General features: G+C 42.5%; 1 protein-coding gene across 1 annotated transcript in view; it reads left to right on the top strand.

Moving 5' to 3' along the window:
- Positions 1 to 11,955: 11,955 nt before the first annotated feature.
- Positions 11,956 to 16,511, top strand: part of CMTM4 (CKLF-like MARVEL transmembrane domain containing 4) — a 23,210-nt gene continuing 18,654 nt past the window's right edge. Inside the window, exons 1-2 of the mRNA XM_015424265.1 lie at positions 11,956 to 12,090; positions 12,768 to 12,944. Coding sequence (XP_015279751.1) covers positions 11,956 to 12,090; positions 12,768 to 12,944 — 312 coding nt within the window. The remainder of the gene's footprint in view (positions 12,091 to 12,767; positions 12,945 to 16,511) is intronic.

The following is a 16,511-nucleotide window of genomic DNA, read 5'->3' on the forward strand; positions in this document are numbered from 1 at the left end:
ATTAAGAAAGGAAGAAAGGGCCAAGAGAGAGAAGATTATTATTAGGCATTTCTAAGCCCAGAACAGCTGTTTTGGTGCCGTTGCTTTTCAGGGCATGAGATTAATACACACACAGAGAAAGAGAGAGTGAGAGAGAGTCAGGTTTTCTTTTAAAAATCCACAGGGCTAGTATAGTTTCTTTTGGTGTGGGCTGGTAGCTTTTGTGGACTTATTTGAACTTCACAGTCTTTACATTTCCTTAAAACAGCATTTCAAGAGTTTACCTATTTCAAATATTGCATAAATGAAGCTATGTATATTTGTTGTTTGTTGAATGTATAATTTGATGCACTCATTTAATATGCAGGATAGATTTGGATTTTATAAATCTGATTTATAAATAATCTTCTAATTGTTTAAGGGCCTTTGATGTCTGATTCATCCTTTTCATTTATCATTGGAAAGTAGGGTTGGTCTTTTTGTTTTTAATGTAGGAGCATCCATTGACACAAGAAGGCAACTTTGTGCCTTCCCATAATGTTGAATGGGAATTAAAAACAGACAAACAAAAGCCTCTGGGAAACCTGGTCACCACTTCTGGTTCCTCCTTGGCCAAATAATTATTTATTGTTCTCATGCTTTCATATTGTACTTTTTCTTCCCAAGTAGCTTTAGGGTTAAATGGAAGGGGAATCCTGAAGTATTAAATGGGTTTTTGTGTGTGCATGTTTGTAAAATTGACAGTGTTCTTAGTATTGCAGTTTATGCATATACTTTTTTAATGTTCTACTTTTCCCGAGTGTCTAGGCTAGTTTTCCTTTTAAGGAGGCCATCAGATCGCAAACTGTGGATTTTTGGGATTCCAAATACTTTAAGCTGTTAAAATTCTTGTTCTAATGGGTTCCTTCTAGGCCACACTACGCTCTTGATTATTCCCCTCATTAAAATTCTTCTCCTACTCTGGCATTGGTAGTTGGATACTTGATATTTACATATGACTAATCTTAAACAGGAATCTTTAAGGATAAAATGATAGCTTTTAGTTTAAAATGGAACTTGTTCTAATGGGTTCCTTCTAGGCCACACTACGCTCTTGATTATTCCCCTCATTAAAATTCTTCTCCTACTCTGGCATTGGTAGTTGGATACTTGATATTTACATATGACTAATCTTAAACAGGAATCTTTAAGGATAAAATGATAGCTTTTAGTTTAAAATGGAACTTGTATGTGAACTTTTTTGTATATGCAAAAATTCTAAAAGTCTCTTGCCCCAGATTAATCAGCAAATGCATCTACTTTTGTAAAACCAGAGTTCAAGTTCACTCGTGTTAGCTTTCAGTTGATTTTCTGTGCAATCTGTTCAGTTCGTATGCATTTCAGCTAAGCTGTTTTCCCTTATATACAAACTAGGAATAAGGCTCGTTGTGGAAGTAAATACAACGAGCTCTAGAAAGAGGCTCTGGGAGAGTGCTCCTGTATGAGGATGATCTCTGTGAGCGGAAAGCCATTTCACCAATTAGGTCGAGGTGAGTTGGCGTTTGCCAGACAGTGGGCCCTGTAGTCAGTGTTAGCACCTTGATCCTGCACATCCATTTGCAACCCGGTTGCATGTTAAATTCAGATATGCCGTCGATGTAGCGGGACACTTTTCTTTTAAAGTAACGTGTGACAGGCTCCCAAGGGTTCAGGGGGCATTCTTGTGACCTCCCTCTCTCTGTGGCTGCCGGGTTTGACCGTGCCCCTCCCTGCAGCGCACTCAGTACAGTCTGGAGGTTGGGGATGGGGAGAGGGAGAGGGAGGGCTGCAGGTTGATGCTGCAAGCCAGCGCACAAGCGGACACAGCCAAGCTAGAACCGCTGAGGGGAGCCGCCACCAGTATAGGAATGGGATTATGACCAGGTAGAAGCACTGTATCGTGCTTGGGGAAGCCTCTGTCATGGTTATTGGATGAGTGAGTGCAATCTCTGCAGAGTATACAGCACACTTGGGCAGCACAGCATGCCTAACATGTAACTGGCTTGTCTCTTGGTGTTAGTCCTGTTTTGTGACCACTATGGGGATGTTGAATTGTGATTATAATGCATGACATGAGTTGGGGTGAATTTCCATACGATTCTGCCCAATTCCAGTGTTGGTCGATGTCTTCCTCTCTTTCTGTATCTGTTTTGTGCAGCATATGAAATATTTAGCTGTTCGTTTTGGAGTTGCAGTAGAAGAATGCCCTGATTGATGCCTTCCTTCAAGACAACCAGGATGGCTTTTGTGGAGTTCTCATTTTATAACGGTAGTTGTCACGTAGAGACCTGCCAAAGGCTCCCCAATGAGCTTCAAGTCAAAGCAGAGATCTGAGCCTACATTTCCCATATTTGAGGCCAACACTATAAAATAATGGCAGTCTCTGGTTTTGATGCTCTGTCTGAATTGCCTTTCATTGTTGTGGCTGGCTGAAAGAAGGCTAGCTTCCTATGCTTAATAGTTTGTTCTTTGATAAGTGCCAGAGACTACTTTCTGTCTGCTTTCAGATAAGCTTTCTCACCAATTCTGTTTTCTGCCTGCATGAGTTAAGTTACAGTGATATACATCCACTGTAGGAGTTGTTTCAGATAAAGTGGTTTCCAGGTCACTATAGCATCTCCCCCTCCCCACATCAAATCAGACTTCATATGTAGTCACTGCCAATCATCAGTATATCTGATGTTGGGAACAAGTTTTATAATAAAAACACAATTTATTTTTAAAATAAAATCATAAAAATAAAATATAATTTGGTCAGACAGTAGCTGTGCTGACATGTGCTAGTATAAAAGCCAAGAACATATGAAAATTATTTCTTTGCACACCAGTGTCTCTAATTCCAGATCCGGAGAAAAGCATATAAACAAAATTAATGTAAATGGCACTTTCAAATAGCAACGGAGTTTTAAAATATAATTTCCTAATAGAATACATTCTCTCTCTCTCTTGTCTATTAGCCTGCTTTATCATATAGATGTTTTTGTTTTTAAAAAATGAATTGCTAATTTTGATGTCACTGAAAGGATAGATCATGGGGTTGACCAGTTTATGTGCTACAGAGCCAGATTAAAATCCATAATAACCGTTGGGTAATAGTTAATAGATCTATGAAACTGACATATTAATGTACATAGAAGTTGCCAAGCGGCTCTTAGTGAATGTATTATGCAAGTTTGGCATCATTAAAATAAAACATTGCTCAGATCTTTAAAGAAAGTAAATAAACGAACAAGAAATCTTAATCTGTAGCTACAAGACTGGAAAAACATACTGGTCATATAAACCAAAGAATCACACAACTTTTATGAGCCCAAATGGCCTAAAATGTCCCCCTGTGCTATTTACCATCTATTAGAAACTCCTGGGAGAATTCATCTGGAGATTTGAGATGTTTCCAGCATGCAGATGACATCCAACTCTGCCTCTCCTTTTCATCTGATCCTGGTGTAGTTATGGAAGTCCTGAAGAGCTTGCAGTCAGTAATAGGCTAGATGAATGTTAATAAACTGAATCCTAACTTGAATGAGGTAATGTGAGCAAGTGGCTGTTTTGGAACCTGAAGACGGTATTTCACCAGCTTGACGTGGGGGTCCACTCCCACTTAAAAAATCAGGGCTTGGATCCTGAGCAGTGCAAGTGGAGTTGTGTTAGAAGAAGGCAACTTTCCTGCTTCCTCTCATAATCATTACAGCTGTCTTTGCCTCCCAAAACCAGGTTCCTTCAGATCAGCAGGCCCAAAGGGACAGCATGGTGGCTGAAGGTTTGGTTTTGGGAGCTTGTAAGCAGGAGGGAGGAATCAGTACAAGTTCCCCTCCCCATTTCCAATGACAGGAAAGCTGTTCTGTTGGTAGAGCTGGTGCTGTGCGGGTGGAATGGCATCCTAGGATCCCTGCCCTAGTTTACAGGTTAGTTGTGTGGAACCAACATTCCACATGAGGGCTGAAATAAAGTTTGTTGCATGGTGCCTTTTGCCAGCTTTGGTTGTTGTGCTGCTGTGTCTGCTTCTGGAATGAGAGGATCTGTCTGTCTGTGTTTTTGTCACATCCATAGTTGTGCAGCGCACGATGTCCCATACCAGGCCTGTAGCTAGTGTGGGGCCCGCGTCCCCCCCGGTGATTTTAATGGGCCCCCTACCAAATCCTTGGCTCCCCCTCCCTTCCCCCCATCAATCATGACTTCGCACAGTCAGGAGGACTCAGGAGAAGAGCAGGACGAGGGGACAAAACTGAAAGAGGAACGCCCTGATCTCAGATCATTGGCTGCCTTACCCTGCCTCTCATTGGGCTTTTGGAACAATGGGAGGGCTCTAAGCAAAGAGCCCGGCAAATACAAGCTTAACTAAGCCACGGTGTCACTCCCTCTTCCTTGCAAACTACAGCAGCAGAGAGCACGTGAGACTTTATGCCTGCCCTACACAGCCCTGGGCCATATAGCTCCTCCTTCTCCTCTTCCATCGGACCCAGCAGCACAGCTCAGCTTCGCACAGTCAGGAGGACAGCCCCAGGGTGTCCCAGACAACTCCTACTACATCCAGGGGCTGTCATTCCACTCTGGGGCCTGTCATTCCAGTCCCAGAACACTCTTACTACCCCCAGGAGCTGTCATTCCACTCTGGGGCCTGTCATTCTAGTCACAGAACACTGCTGCTACCCCCAGGGGCTGTCATTCCACTCTAGGGCGTGTCATTCCATTTCATTCCACTCTGTGGTCTCTCATTCCAGTCCCTGAACACATCTGCTACCCTCTGGGGCTTTTATTTCACTCTGGGCTTGTCATTCCAGTCCCTGAACACTCCTGCTACCACCAGGGGCTGTCATTCTACTCTGGGGACTGTCATTCCAGTCCCAAAAGATTTCTGTTACTCCTAGGGGCTGTAATTCCTAGCTGGGGCCTGTCATTCCAGTCCCAGAGTAGTCTATTAGTTTCCAGTTTCCAGTAGTCTAGTAGTCCCAGTTTCAACTCCCCACTCTGCCATGGGTTGCTGGGTGAGCCTTGGCAAGTCACAGCCTCAGCCTAACCTCCCTCACAGAATTCTTGCGAGGAGAAGATTGATGGGGGGGGGGCAATAACATAAGCTGATTTGGATCCCTCTTGGGTGCGGGGAAAGGCAGGGCATAAGTGAACAATAATAAATAATTTCCATTGAATCTGATCTGAGGCAAGGTTCAAACTTATAGCCAGAGAATGAACAGCAAATTAACATGCAACATGATGCAGATCAAGATGTGCAAAGTGGGAAGCTGTGGGAAGTGACTGGGAATCTTCATTCCATCCTGTCATGTGGTGAGGGCACTTACCACTACCTCCCCCTACAAAAAATGTTATTTCAGCAGATATCCTAATATCCCTTGCATACATTCAGTATTCTAATATACTATTCTGAAAAAAGAAATACACTAAAATACATTAAAATACAGAGGATTTATAGTCCTTGTTGAGAATACATGTGAGGACTATAACATGTGAGAAATATAGATCAATTAGTGTGTGATGTGATTATGTGCTTTGCATTGCGTATAATGGTACTTAGTACTGGGTTTAGGTATAATGGTGTTTAGTACTGAAACATTTTTATGCAATAAACCACTTGTATTTATTATTTCGTTATTATTTCGTTATTATTATTATTTCGTTATTATTTATTATTTCGTTATTATATTATTATTGAGTTATTATTTCAAAGTATGAGTATGGCATGGCAGTACCACACAGTCGTGTAATGGCAGGCCCCCTGAGAAAAGCATTGACCCCCCCCCGAGCGAAAAGTTGTTAGCTACGGGGCTGTCCCATACATAATGCCTTTGAAGAGCAATGTAGTAGTTAGAGTAAAGTTAGAGTCTAATGGCACCTTTATTTTAAGACCAGCAAAGTTTTATTCAAGGTATGAGCTTTTGTGTGCACACACATTTCGTCAGACGATGAAATGGAATCATAGTTGTATATGTAGAGGTGGCTTGTTAAATTAGCACGCAAAATAGTGAAGATTTTTTTAAGAGATCAAAAAGAATGACAAGCTTGGTTTCTGGTTATCATCTGTTTCAGTTCAACTGGGGGTGTGTGTGTCACAACATAATAGTTAGTGTTAGACATCAACCAAGAAGGGATGGGTTCCAGTTCCTGTCCCATTCAGCCATAAAACTCAGTGAGGATATGTGACCGGCCTGATTTATCATAGGGCTGCTGGGGGAAATAAAATGGGAGGAGAGGACCATGTATGCTACTTTGAGCTTCTTGAAGAATGGGCAGGATAAAAAAGCCAAGAAATATGTAATTTGGAAACTTTAACTGGTCCAGAATGTGGTGGACAGGTTGTTAACTGAGGCATGCTGTAGTGATTGTTCCACTCCCACAACCGAAAGGCCTCCATTGCTGCTAGTTCGTTTCCAAGCACAATTCAGACTTTCTAGTTTGAACCTTTCAGGATATAAGTAATTGAAGATCGGTTGTCTCAGGATGGCCCTCTGCCATTACAAATCTTCTTGAAAATTATGATTTTCCTCTGAGACCCTTCTCTGGGTGTTCTCCCCCACCCCCAAGTGGATGGGTGGATACTAGAGAGAGGGTGTTTTCTGTGGGGGCACCCTGATTTTGGAACTCCAGCCCTTGAGTGATTCACCTAGTCCTCTTATTACTATCATTTAGGCACCTGGCTAAATGTCTCATGTTCATATCAAGTTTTAATGGCAACCATTTTAGTGGATTTTACTGCTTCTGATTTTTTGAAATCCTATACTGCTGTTGTCAGCTTTTTAAAATCATTTTTCTTATGTATTTTTAAGGGCTATGTGTTGCTTTGAGGATTTCATAATGAAGAGACATCTTTAAATAAATCAGTGCCTTTGTTTTTTCAAGCTGGGTATGGCACTTTTGAAGCCAGGAGGAGTTTCAAAAAAAGTTTGAAACCAGGGCTTCTGTGAAAACTTGCAGGGAAGGGGACATTGCATTCCCCCCCCCCTCCCAAATCTTCATCACTGCTGGTTTTGGCTTGCTTTCAGTCCATCCCGCCGTTTTGACCTGGTTTATCTACTTTCTTATCACAGCTTTCTTCCCACCCTGCCACTTTTTTCTGGTGGCCATGAATGCTGCTTTCTGCTGGCCACTGCATTTTGTGCATGCTCTTTTGGGTTACTAAGGGTAAAAGTGTGCCGTTGAGTCACAACCATGAAATTCCACCTCATGGGGTTTTCAAGGCAAGAGAGCAATGCTTTATCACTGCCTGAATCTGCATAGCAACCCCAGCCTTCCTTGGTCCCATCCAACTACTGACCATGGCTGAACCCACTTAGCTTCTGAATGAGATCAGGCTAGACTGGGCTATTAAGGCTGCTGCAGAAACCTAAATGATGCCTGAACCCTGGCATTTTGGGGGGGAGGGGTAATGTGCATATTCAAACATTACTGTTAACTTTTTGAGAGGTTGGGTTACTTATACTGAAATTAGGATTGTTAAAGATTTTTCTGTAATTCTGGGGCTATCAGAATAGCTGTAGTTGGACTGACTTGCCTGTTAAGATATAGGGATATGGCATGGATGTCTACTTTTGAAGGATACATATATTTTGCTGGTTGAACACAGACTCTGTGAGCCTGGAATAACTCATTGGATCATGGCTATTATGTTCAGTTTTCATTTGCTTTGCTTTGTGTTAAATGCCGTAACGTGTTGGCTGCTACAGCTTTAAATGTCTCTGGAAATCTGCCCATTTCTCTGGCTGGGTCTGACAAATCAGCCTCTTTCTTTCTCTCTTCCTCTCTCTCTCGTCCAACCTTAGTGTAGGCCGGGTATTATTATCCATTTTCAATTAGGATTTTAGTTCTTGCTTGATGGGTGTTCATTCTTATATTCTTCCATAGAGAGTTTCAGTATGACTTGATATCTCCAGTCATTTTGATCACTTATTATTTTTGCTCTGAACTAGTTATGCTGGATGTAGGATATATTTCAGAGAACACAGTACTGCTAACCTTCCTAGGTGTGTCATAGTGGTGATAGAAATGCAATTTGTTCTTACCAAATAAAGAATTTCTGGAGACAGACCTTTTCAATGAAGCAGAATAGTCTTTTATTGAATACACTTCTTTCAAGAGTGGGTGCACAGCTCAAAAGAACTGAACACACCTTTGATTCAGTTAATCAGCCTAGATATACTACCACCGAAGAGGTATGGAAAATAAGAAACGCCCTAATTTGGCCACAATTGGCTGGTAACCCAAATGTACATTCTCCAATCACGACCGCTTAACTACACCCCGTGGCATAACACCCATATTGGTTCTTCTGCTTTTTCTTGAAGCCCACTCCCTCAAGACCCCCCATAGCCCACCTACTCAATGTTTATTTATTCCTAAAAAAAAGTAATAACTTTTCATCTACTCTCTGTCTACCACAAGTTTCAGTCTTGAGCAACTGGGGCCACATCTCATAACAGGCCCTTCGGTCAACAGGATCTTCAAACCACAAGATTTTCTATCTTCGGGTGCTTAGCCATCATTTTCACAATACTTTTATTTGTCTAGAATAACTTCTAATTTTTCTGTATGGTTAGCAAAAAGCAAATAAGTAAGAACAAACATATGTATGAGTAAGCAGTATAATATGTTTCACTTGACAGATAATTTTGTTGAAAAGCATTAGGTACTTTTTCTGGATATCTATTCATAACATCGCAGATGTCTATTGTCTTGCAAAGCTTCCACTTTTTAGCCAACTACCAACTTTCACTCTAAATTGGCCATCGCATGTTGTCTGGTTGTGGTTCCTCTTTCCTATAGCTTAGTCTTATAGTATAAGCATGCTTAATCATTCAGCTTCAAGCAATATATTTCTAATTTAATATAAAACAAAGTGTTTCTGGATGCCTTTTAAGATTTTCTGCCAGAAGTCCTTATTTGTTTCATTTCTTACAGTGGGATCACATTGTAATCCACTGCAATTCATGTTGGGGTGGGATGTAATTTTACCACAAAACATGGCTGGGTCATGCCCAAAGCCATAGTCAGTGTGTCTGATTTCCTTTCTAAATCTCTTGGTAAAGTCCATAAGTTGGATCCAGTGACTTTCTTCTGCTAAATCTGGAGTCTTTCTTGGATAAAAGATGTCTTGCTTTGCAGCCACTGGAAGGGAATCATTGTATCCAATCCCATGCTTTCGTTGTAACATGGAATTCCCCATCACACGGAGGTGCTTTTTGGCAGCAGGGTGATATCTCTAAAGGTCTTATAGGTATTAACTGCAATTAAATCCTTTTTTTTGGCCCCCTGAGTGTGTGAGGGGGAACTCTTAGGGTTCCGTTAAAAAGCATTTTTCATGCCTACATGGAATGTGTAAATCCAGTCTTAGTGACATGAGTCCAGATGGGAAATTAATCCTCCTTTTGCTCTGACAAAAACATAGTTTCCTCTTAGAGGAGTAGAGCTGCACTGTAGCCATATTATTGAAAACAGCCATATTTATGCCACCTGTTTTAGATGTGGGAAATAAACTCACTTTACAAGGAATGGGACCTACTGAGATTCAAACTCTGAGTTGGCCAAGAAAAAAACCAGTAACTCTAAATGCAAGAAAGACTTTTAAAACCCCCCAGCTTTATATATATATTTTACTAAGGCGTAGAAGCAATTTTTTTCCTTCTCTGTACTGTACATGGCTATTGTTTATGCTGTCCAGTAGTTTTAAGCCATCAGGAAATAGTTCCTGGTAGTGTGACAGTCTTACTAAAATATTGTGGGCATTTCTAAGGAGGAAAAATGTTGACTATTCTGTGGTTTTTCCAAAATCATTTGTAATTATTTCATTGACCCACACAGTAAGTCTTTTTGTGGGCCTTTTCAGATAAACAGTAAAGCTGTTTTTAAAAACGTTCATAACCAAACCATTTTGTAGTTATTATGTTCTTTGATTTATTGAAAAATAAAATACGGCAAATTTTATCTTTAATAAGGAAAAAATGTGGTAGCAGTCGTCTTCCTACAAAACCTTCTGTTGAGGTTTAATATGTCTTGAAACACATTCTGTTCATTTTTCTGAAATGCTGACAGTAGCAGTTAGTTAAGACAGCTTGCCAAACTTGATCTGGTTCATTTATACAGCCCTAGGGCTGATGGCTTTTGTGTTTTATAGAAATAAAGTAGATGTCTAGATCCATTCAAAAATATGTGTTTTAGCATCTTTCTGCAGTTGGAGAAAATATCAGTTGTTGGACGTCTAATGACTCTAAAGGGACTGGCAAACCAGCCTTGGATAAAAGGAATATTGAAGGGATTTGGAGAGTTGCGAAGCAAAAGAAAGTTAAGGAGCACCTCACCTTATGTTGGTCTAACTGGGGTGGATCCATCCATCCTCCAGGGAGCCAGCCTTCAACTTAAGTGGCTGTTCCTCTAACATAAGAGCTGCTTAAGTTGGAGGAAAGCTCCTCAGGCTGGAGGAAGTCTTCAAAATTTGTTCAGTAGAGTGATAGGATCCACCCCATTTACAGCTGGCAGAAAATTTTTTGAGAGTGGGGACAAATGTGTCAGCATTGCATGTATGCCCAAGCCCATTTCTGGCACAAAACTGGGTGGTGGCATAATATCAGGGCCAAAGAGCTTTGGATGAATCCTAGAGCGTCATCCTAACATGAAGATGCTGCTTTGGTTTTGTTCCCAAGTGATGTCACACACAGGGGGAATGCTAGAGAACCCTGTTCATTTCTATCCCACAAGCCTATGAAGTGGTGGTGGGGAATGGAAGGCAAATGCCCGGAGGTCTCCCTGGCCCCTTTAACCCCGCTGTATTGCCACTTTTGCCATTGGAACAAAGGTGGATCTCCTTTTACAATAGGCCTTGCCTCCTTTGCATATGGCATATCTGTTAGATCAGTACAAGTACTGTACAGCTAAGCCTCAATGCTTGGACTTGAAAAAATTGTCATTGACATTATATTCTTAAAATAACTACCTACTAACAATCCGTTTGCCATCTTGCAGATATAATTAGGTGTTATCTCTCTGATGACTCTTCTTATATTAAGACTGAAGGTGTGGCTTTATTCTAGATCCTACTTTGAGGGGAACAGAATTTTGTGATGCAGATTAAACTGCAGTAATTTTGTATTTGGTATGTGGCTTACATAAGAAGAAATAACCAGGTGAACTTTGGATAGCTGGCGCTTCTATAGATATACAGAGACCTCTCATGTTCTGGAAAGTGTAAATGAGAGAGTTGATTTGTAGTAATGCTAATCTGGAGGAAGCAAATGACAGACATCTAAATTAATTAGTGCCTCACAGATTCTGGCCCTGGTCACACGGGCCGGATATTGCGGGGGGAGGCGTGGCTAATTGCCCCAGAGGAAATTAATGCGCGGCCGCCCGAGCACACGTCCCGGTCGAGGTCCCGTGGTTCAGGGGAAATGCCGATCAGACGGGTATCCTGCAGCGCGGCACAGAAGCCACGCCACGCGATCGCACTAGTAATCGCTCTTTGTGTGCATGCGCTGTTGGGCGCTGTTGTGCAACCTGCGGAGACGAACAGTGGCGGGCGCTGGATGCCACGTAAGTCTACCGGGAACACAATCAGACGCCTGCCCTTGGCCCGCGGTTTCAGGCGGGGAGCCACAGGTTCGCCAAGGGAGCACTGCGCTTCCCAGATGTTGGGGTGAGATCGCGCCGGGAAAATCCACGGGACTCCCGTGCCTCTCCCGCGGCAACTTTGCCATGTGACTGGGGCCTTTTACTGCCGACTTTGGGGCAAGCCAGGAGTACTGGTAAAGAGCTGGGGGTGTTGCCAATGGCATCTGTCTGTTGGCTCCATCGTTGAGATTCAGTAAATCTTTTACCTGGCTTAACATCAAATGCAAGTTGTCTTATGTTTGTGGTCTCTCTTCTTTCATCTTAGTAGCAATGAGAAAAATGTAATTAGCCATAGTGTTGGTTATGTCTCTTAGAATTATTTTACATGAGATTTCTAGTGTGCGCATGATGTGTAGTCTTTCATCTCAAATCAGCCGGATGAAGCAGGCTGCTGTAATTGATGGCTTTTCTACAAATGGGGAAAATGAGATGAGGATGGAGACTTCATTGTGGTATGAAGATACCTCAGACTCCGTGCACCTGGTCAATACCTTTTCTTGGATTTTGCACATAACTGAGTACCACTCTCTTTATACTCACCTTCTCTAAATTTGATAGTTTCTTCCTATTCTTAGCTAGATTCAGGTTTCAGGTGGGTAGCCATATTGGTCTGCAGGAGACTAGCAGGACTCGAGTCCAGTAGCACCTTAAAGACCAACAAGATTTTCAGCGTATCAACTTTTGAAAGTCAGATACTATCTGATGAAGAGAGAGTTAACTCTTGAAAGCTGATACCCTGGGAATCTTGTTGGTCTTTAAGAGGCTACTGGACTTGAATCTTAGCTTGATTCAGTGGAACTGTACAAAAGTATAAGAGTTCATAGTACTGTTAGGTAATGTTAATGACAAGTGCCAAAAATATATATATCACAGAATGGAGATATAAAATGCTTGTTGTTTAGACTTCAGATGCAGAAACAAGGACTAATAACATTGGCACTACATACTGAATATTGGGTGCCCCCCATGTACTTCGATACACAAGGCATACAAAAAGCTTGTATTTTATTTTTATAAATAATGCACTATCTTGTACATTGAAGTTGCTGTGTACATTCTTGAATACTGAATTGCCCAGGAGCATTTTAGGATTATTTGGGGCTGCCTTCAAAATGTTGCAGATCCATTTTTATTTTCTTCCCACTTATTCCTCCCTTTAGGTTTTGGCGTTGATTTCCTTCATCTGCATAGAGACCATCATGGAATGCTCCCCATGCGAAGGCCTTTATTTCTTTGAATTCGTCAGCTGTAGTGCTTCCGTTGTTACTGGAGTTCTGTTGCTTATGTTCAGTCTGAATCTCCACACAAGAATACCGCAGATCAACTGGAACATTACAGTAAGTTCTCATCCAAACCTTCACTTTATAAAAATAGCTGAATAAACATTTGAAGTTTAGACTTTAAGCTCTGCCTGCCTCATGCAGAAATTTGAGACCCCTAATAAATGCTGTTTGCACTAAGTGGAGTACTTGTGCCGCTTTATGTTCAGCATGAACCTCACTGGTGTAATAAGCTTTATGAAATATTGGATGTTAAAGCACATAGAGCTGAAATTGTGTCTAGAAGTAATTCCCCACCCCCAGCCCATGCATATACTGCTTGGCAGACTTTTCCTACAGTAAAAGTCGTTATTTTTCATAATTGAGGGAAGCACAGTTTGCAGTTTTCTGACTGTTCAATATCAACCAACAGTTTAAAAATTAAGTATGAATTGAGGGAGCTGCCCTGTAAATCAGTAGGCCATCAATAGACATCATTCTGAGAACAGTGTAGTGTTTTAGAACTGAATTATCTGGGCATAGAAGCAGATTGACCCACAGGCTGGAGGAATGGTAGGCTTCTGGCTGGCCTTGCACCTCTACTTTAGCAGTAGACTGAAACACAGAATTCATCAGGAGATGATAAAGTGGCGAAGAATTCTTCCTTTTCTAAATTTCTGCATATCATGCACAGGAGAACAACTAGCAAGGAAGGGTGACAACACAGTGTTAAACGATAGATTCTGGTTAATTGAAAGTCACTGTTGAAAGTTTGGGCAAAGTTCCCTTGGCTGAGTTTGGAGAAGCTTGCCTTAAATGAGGTAATTTGGGTTTGATTCAGAACAAACCTTCATTTAGTTGCTCGTCCTAATCATCACTTCCTATGGTGCTCCCAGTCATATAACTGGGGATGCAACAAGACCTTAGAGATGATCTTTTCCTCATCTAGGGAATGTGGTAAGTCCTAGAGTCTTTCCCAACTCCATGGTGACTCTCCCCCCCCCCGTTTCAATCCCCCAAAATGCATTTGTGAGCAGGGTAAGTGAGAAGGGCTGCTGCTGTGGCATTAAGGTACCACGGTATAGCAGTGCAAATTGCTGGGAACTGTAGTTTCTTCAGGCTCCTGGAGGATCCTTGTGCATGGGGACACTGCCAAAAATACTGCTGGGTACCAAGGCCCTTGGGAAATGTAGTTCCCAAGAGCTTCTGCATCCTTTCTGGGGGCTTCCACCCATCTAAGGATATGTATGAGAGGCTAGCAGATTGGAATGGCTGTTCCACAGTCTCTAAGCTGCAGGAAAGCCACTGGTATGTACCCTTCTTTCCAGTGTGTGCAGTTTCAAAGACTAGTGTGGGGTCTTGTGCACATGCTGAGAACTTTTGAATTATTGAAAATGGCTTCAGTCAGGATGAACAGTAGGCCAACCATTTAGTGGCTCTCTGCTAGCTTTTGCCATAAATGACTGTGTGTTTTGGACTCTACATCTTCTCTTTGCTTACTGTGTGTGGTGAATATTCATAAACGTCTGACTGCAGCAGCACAAAGAAAGAAATGCCGTTCTATACCATTTTTGGCAACCACACTCCAGTTTTCATCCTAAACTGTATGCCGTTCAAAATATTCTTGTGAAATGTAGCATATGGAAGGTACACTCAGCAGTACCCTCCCTTCTGGTATGTTGGAAGAAAAACTGAAAATTTTGTGTCCAGAGGAAAGAGTGGATAAGTCATTCTTCTGCATAAGATTGACAGCTTTGCCATAAGAATTGGGGGAGATGATAGTGGAAATTTCCGTTCTTCTTTTGTGATGCTTAACAAATACATCCAAGCTCTGCAAGGATGCATGCAAGTAGCATCAAGGAATGTGACGGACATCTAAACATAGTCTCCAGATGAGCTTAGGCAGCTCTTAGTACTTGATTAAATATATTGTAGATACTGAATGCGTTTGTAGCACATGTAGTTTATCCCCCATTATATACTTGAGTAGGTCCTATTTTAAATTGGGAACAGGACAATGGGAAACTTGTAGCTGCTAAGCTTTTGTCAATAAATGATACAACTAAAACTTGTTGAAATACACTTTAGCACAGGGGGAAGGTCTGCAGGGTTAGTAAAACAGAGTGGAAAATACACAACCCTTACACAGTTTTTAACACTTAACCAATGGTGAGGGCTGTTGCTGCTTAATGCCAGGACACAACACAGAAGTGGCATTGATCTTCGACGTGGTCTCTGTGCTTCACACCCATGGGATCTAGTGCGCATGCGCTGGATCGATCGGCATTGTAGCAAGCTCTTTTAACGGATTTTCACGCCCAGACCTCGGGCATGCGCAGGAACCCCACCGCGCATGCCCAGAGGGGAGGGTGCAGACATCCCGCCAGTTCCTTTCTTACCACCGCATTGGAAAGACCTTTTTCTTCGTTGGTCTGATCGGTTCGCGTGTTTTGGCTTTTTGCCTCGCGGCTCTTTGGATTTTTTCCTCAGTTTATTCCTTTTCTTCGTTGTTCTTTCAAAAAACTTTTAAAAAACTTTTATTTTCTGCTGAGGGGGAGGTTGCCGCTTTACCTCAGTCGGGCCTTCGGGCTACCCCCCCTCACCCCTTCTTTCTTCTTCATTTTGGTTTTTATGGAGAAGAAGTGGGGCTTTTGCATACTTTGTCTCAGAGAGTCTCATCAACCCAAATCTTGTCGCCACTGTGCTTGCTTTTCAAACCAGACCCCCAAAAAAGAGCCGTGCACCTTAAAGTGGCCCTGCTAGAATCGGCTCTACATCTTTCCTCAGCGATGGATGCCAAGAAACCATCGACCTCAACGGCTCCGGCATCGAGGCCTGCCTCCGATATCGGCCAACCAACACCGAAGCCTCCGGCTTAGAAAGCGCAATCCTCCACTTCCATGCCATTGAAAAAGAAATCCAGGCCAAGTAAGGAGCAAAAGTCCGCAAAGAAGGGCTCTTCCAAACCCCTTAAGGCGGCAAAGAAGGGGAAAATAGCGGTGGCTGCACTGGGTGATGCCCCTAAAGTGCCTCCCACTCCAACGACTATATCGATACCGGAGGCCCAAGTCCCTCCACCGATACCGATCATCCATGTCTTGGACTCCCTTGTCCACCAAATGGAGCGTCCTTACTCCGACATCGAAACGGTAGAGCTCCTAAGTCATCAAATGGATGCAAAGCCTTCTCTGTCTCCTTCCCCGTCGGTGACGGTATTGGAAGCTCCCAACATCGGTCCACGTTGGCACCGATATGCTTCATGTGACACGCAGCGTCACCCTCCACGTCTGCACAGTCAATCTGTCGATATTGACAACTGAGATTTATACGGGCTCCTCTCAAAGACATGCTGCCGCTTTGTCTCCGAGACATCCATGGTCCAGAAGTTGATCCCCGCGAGTCTTCTTACCCCCGCCATCACCTCTGTCTTGGGATCAACAACAGATGAGGTATCTGTATGGGGCTTATCCACCATCCTTGCCATGGCTGACTCCGGCGAGCTATTCTGACTGGGATCGATATTCATCCCACTCTGCTCATAGATCGAGATCGCCCTACAGGTCGAGACCTTCAGCATTTACACCAGAGACTTTGTTGTTGAATATTCTACCTGATAATTCTAACAAGGATGATCGCTATTTGATT

Source organism: Gekko japonicus, unplaced genomic scaffold (assembly GCF_001447785.1).
Source record: "Gekko japonicus isolate JY-2015 unplaced genomic scaffold, Gekko_japonicus_V1.1 scaffold2169, whole genome shotgun sequence".
Taxonomy (NCBI): Eukaryota; Metazoa; Chordata; class Lepidosauria; order Squamata; family Gekkonidae; genus Gekko; species Gekko japonicus.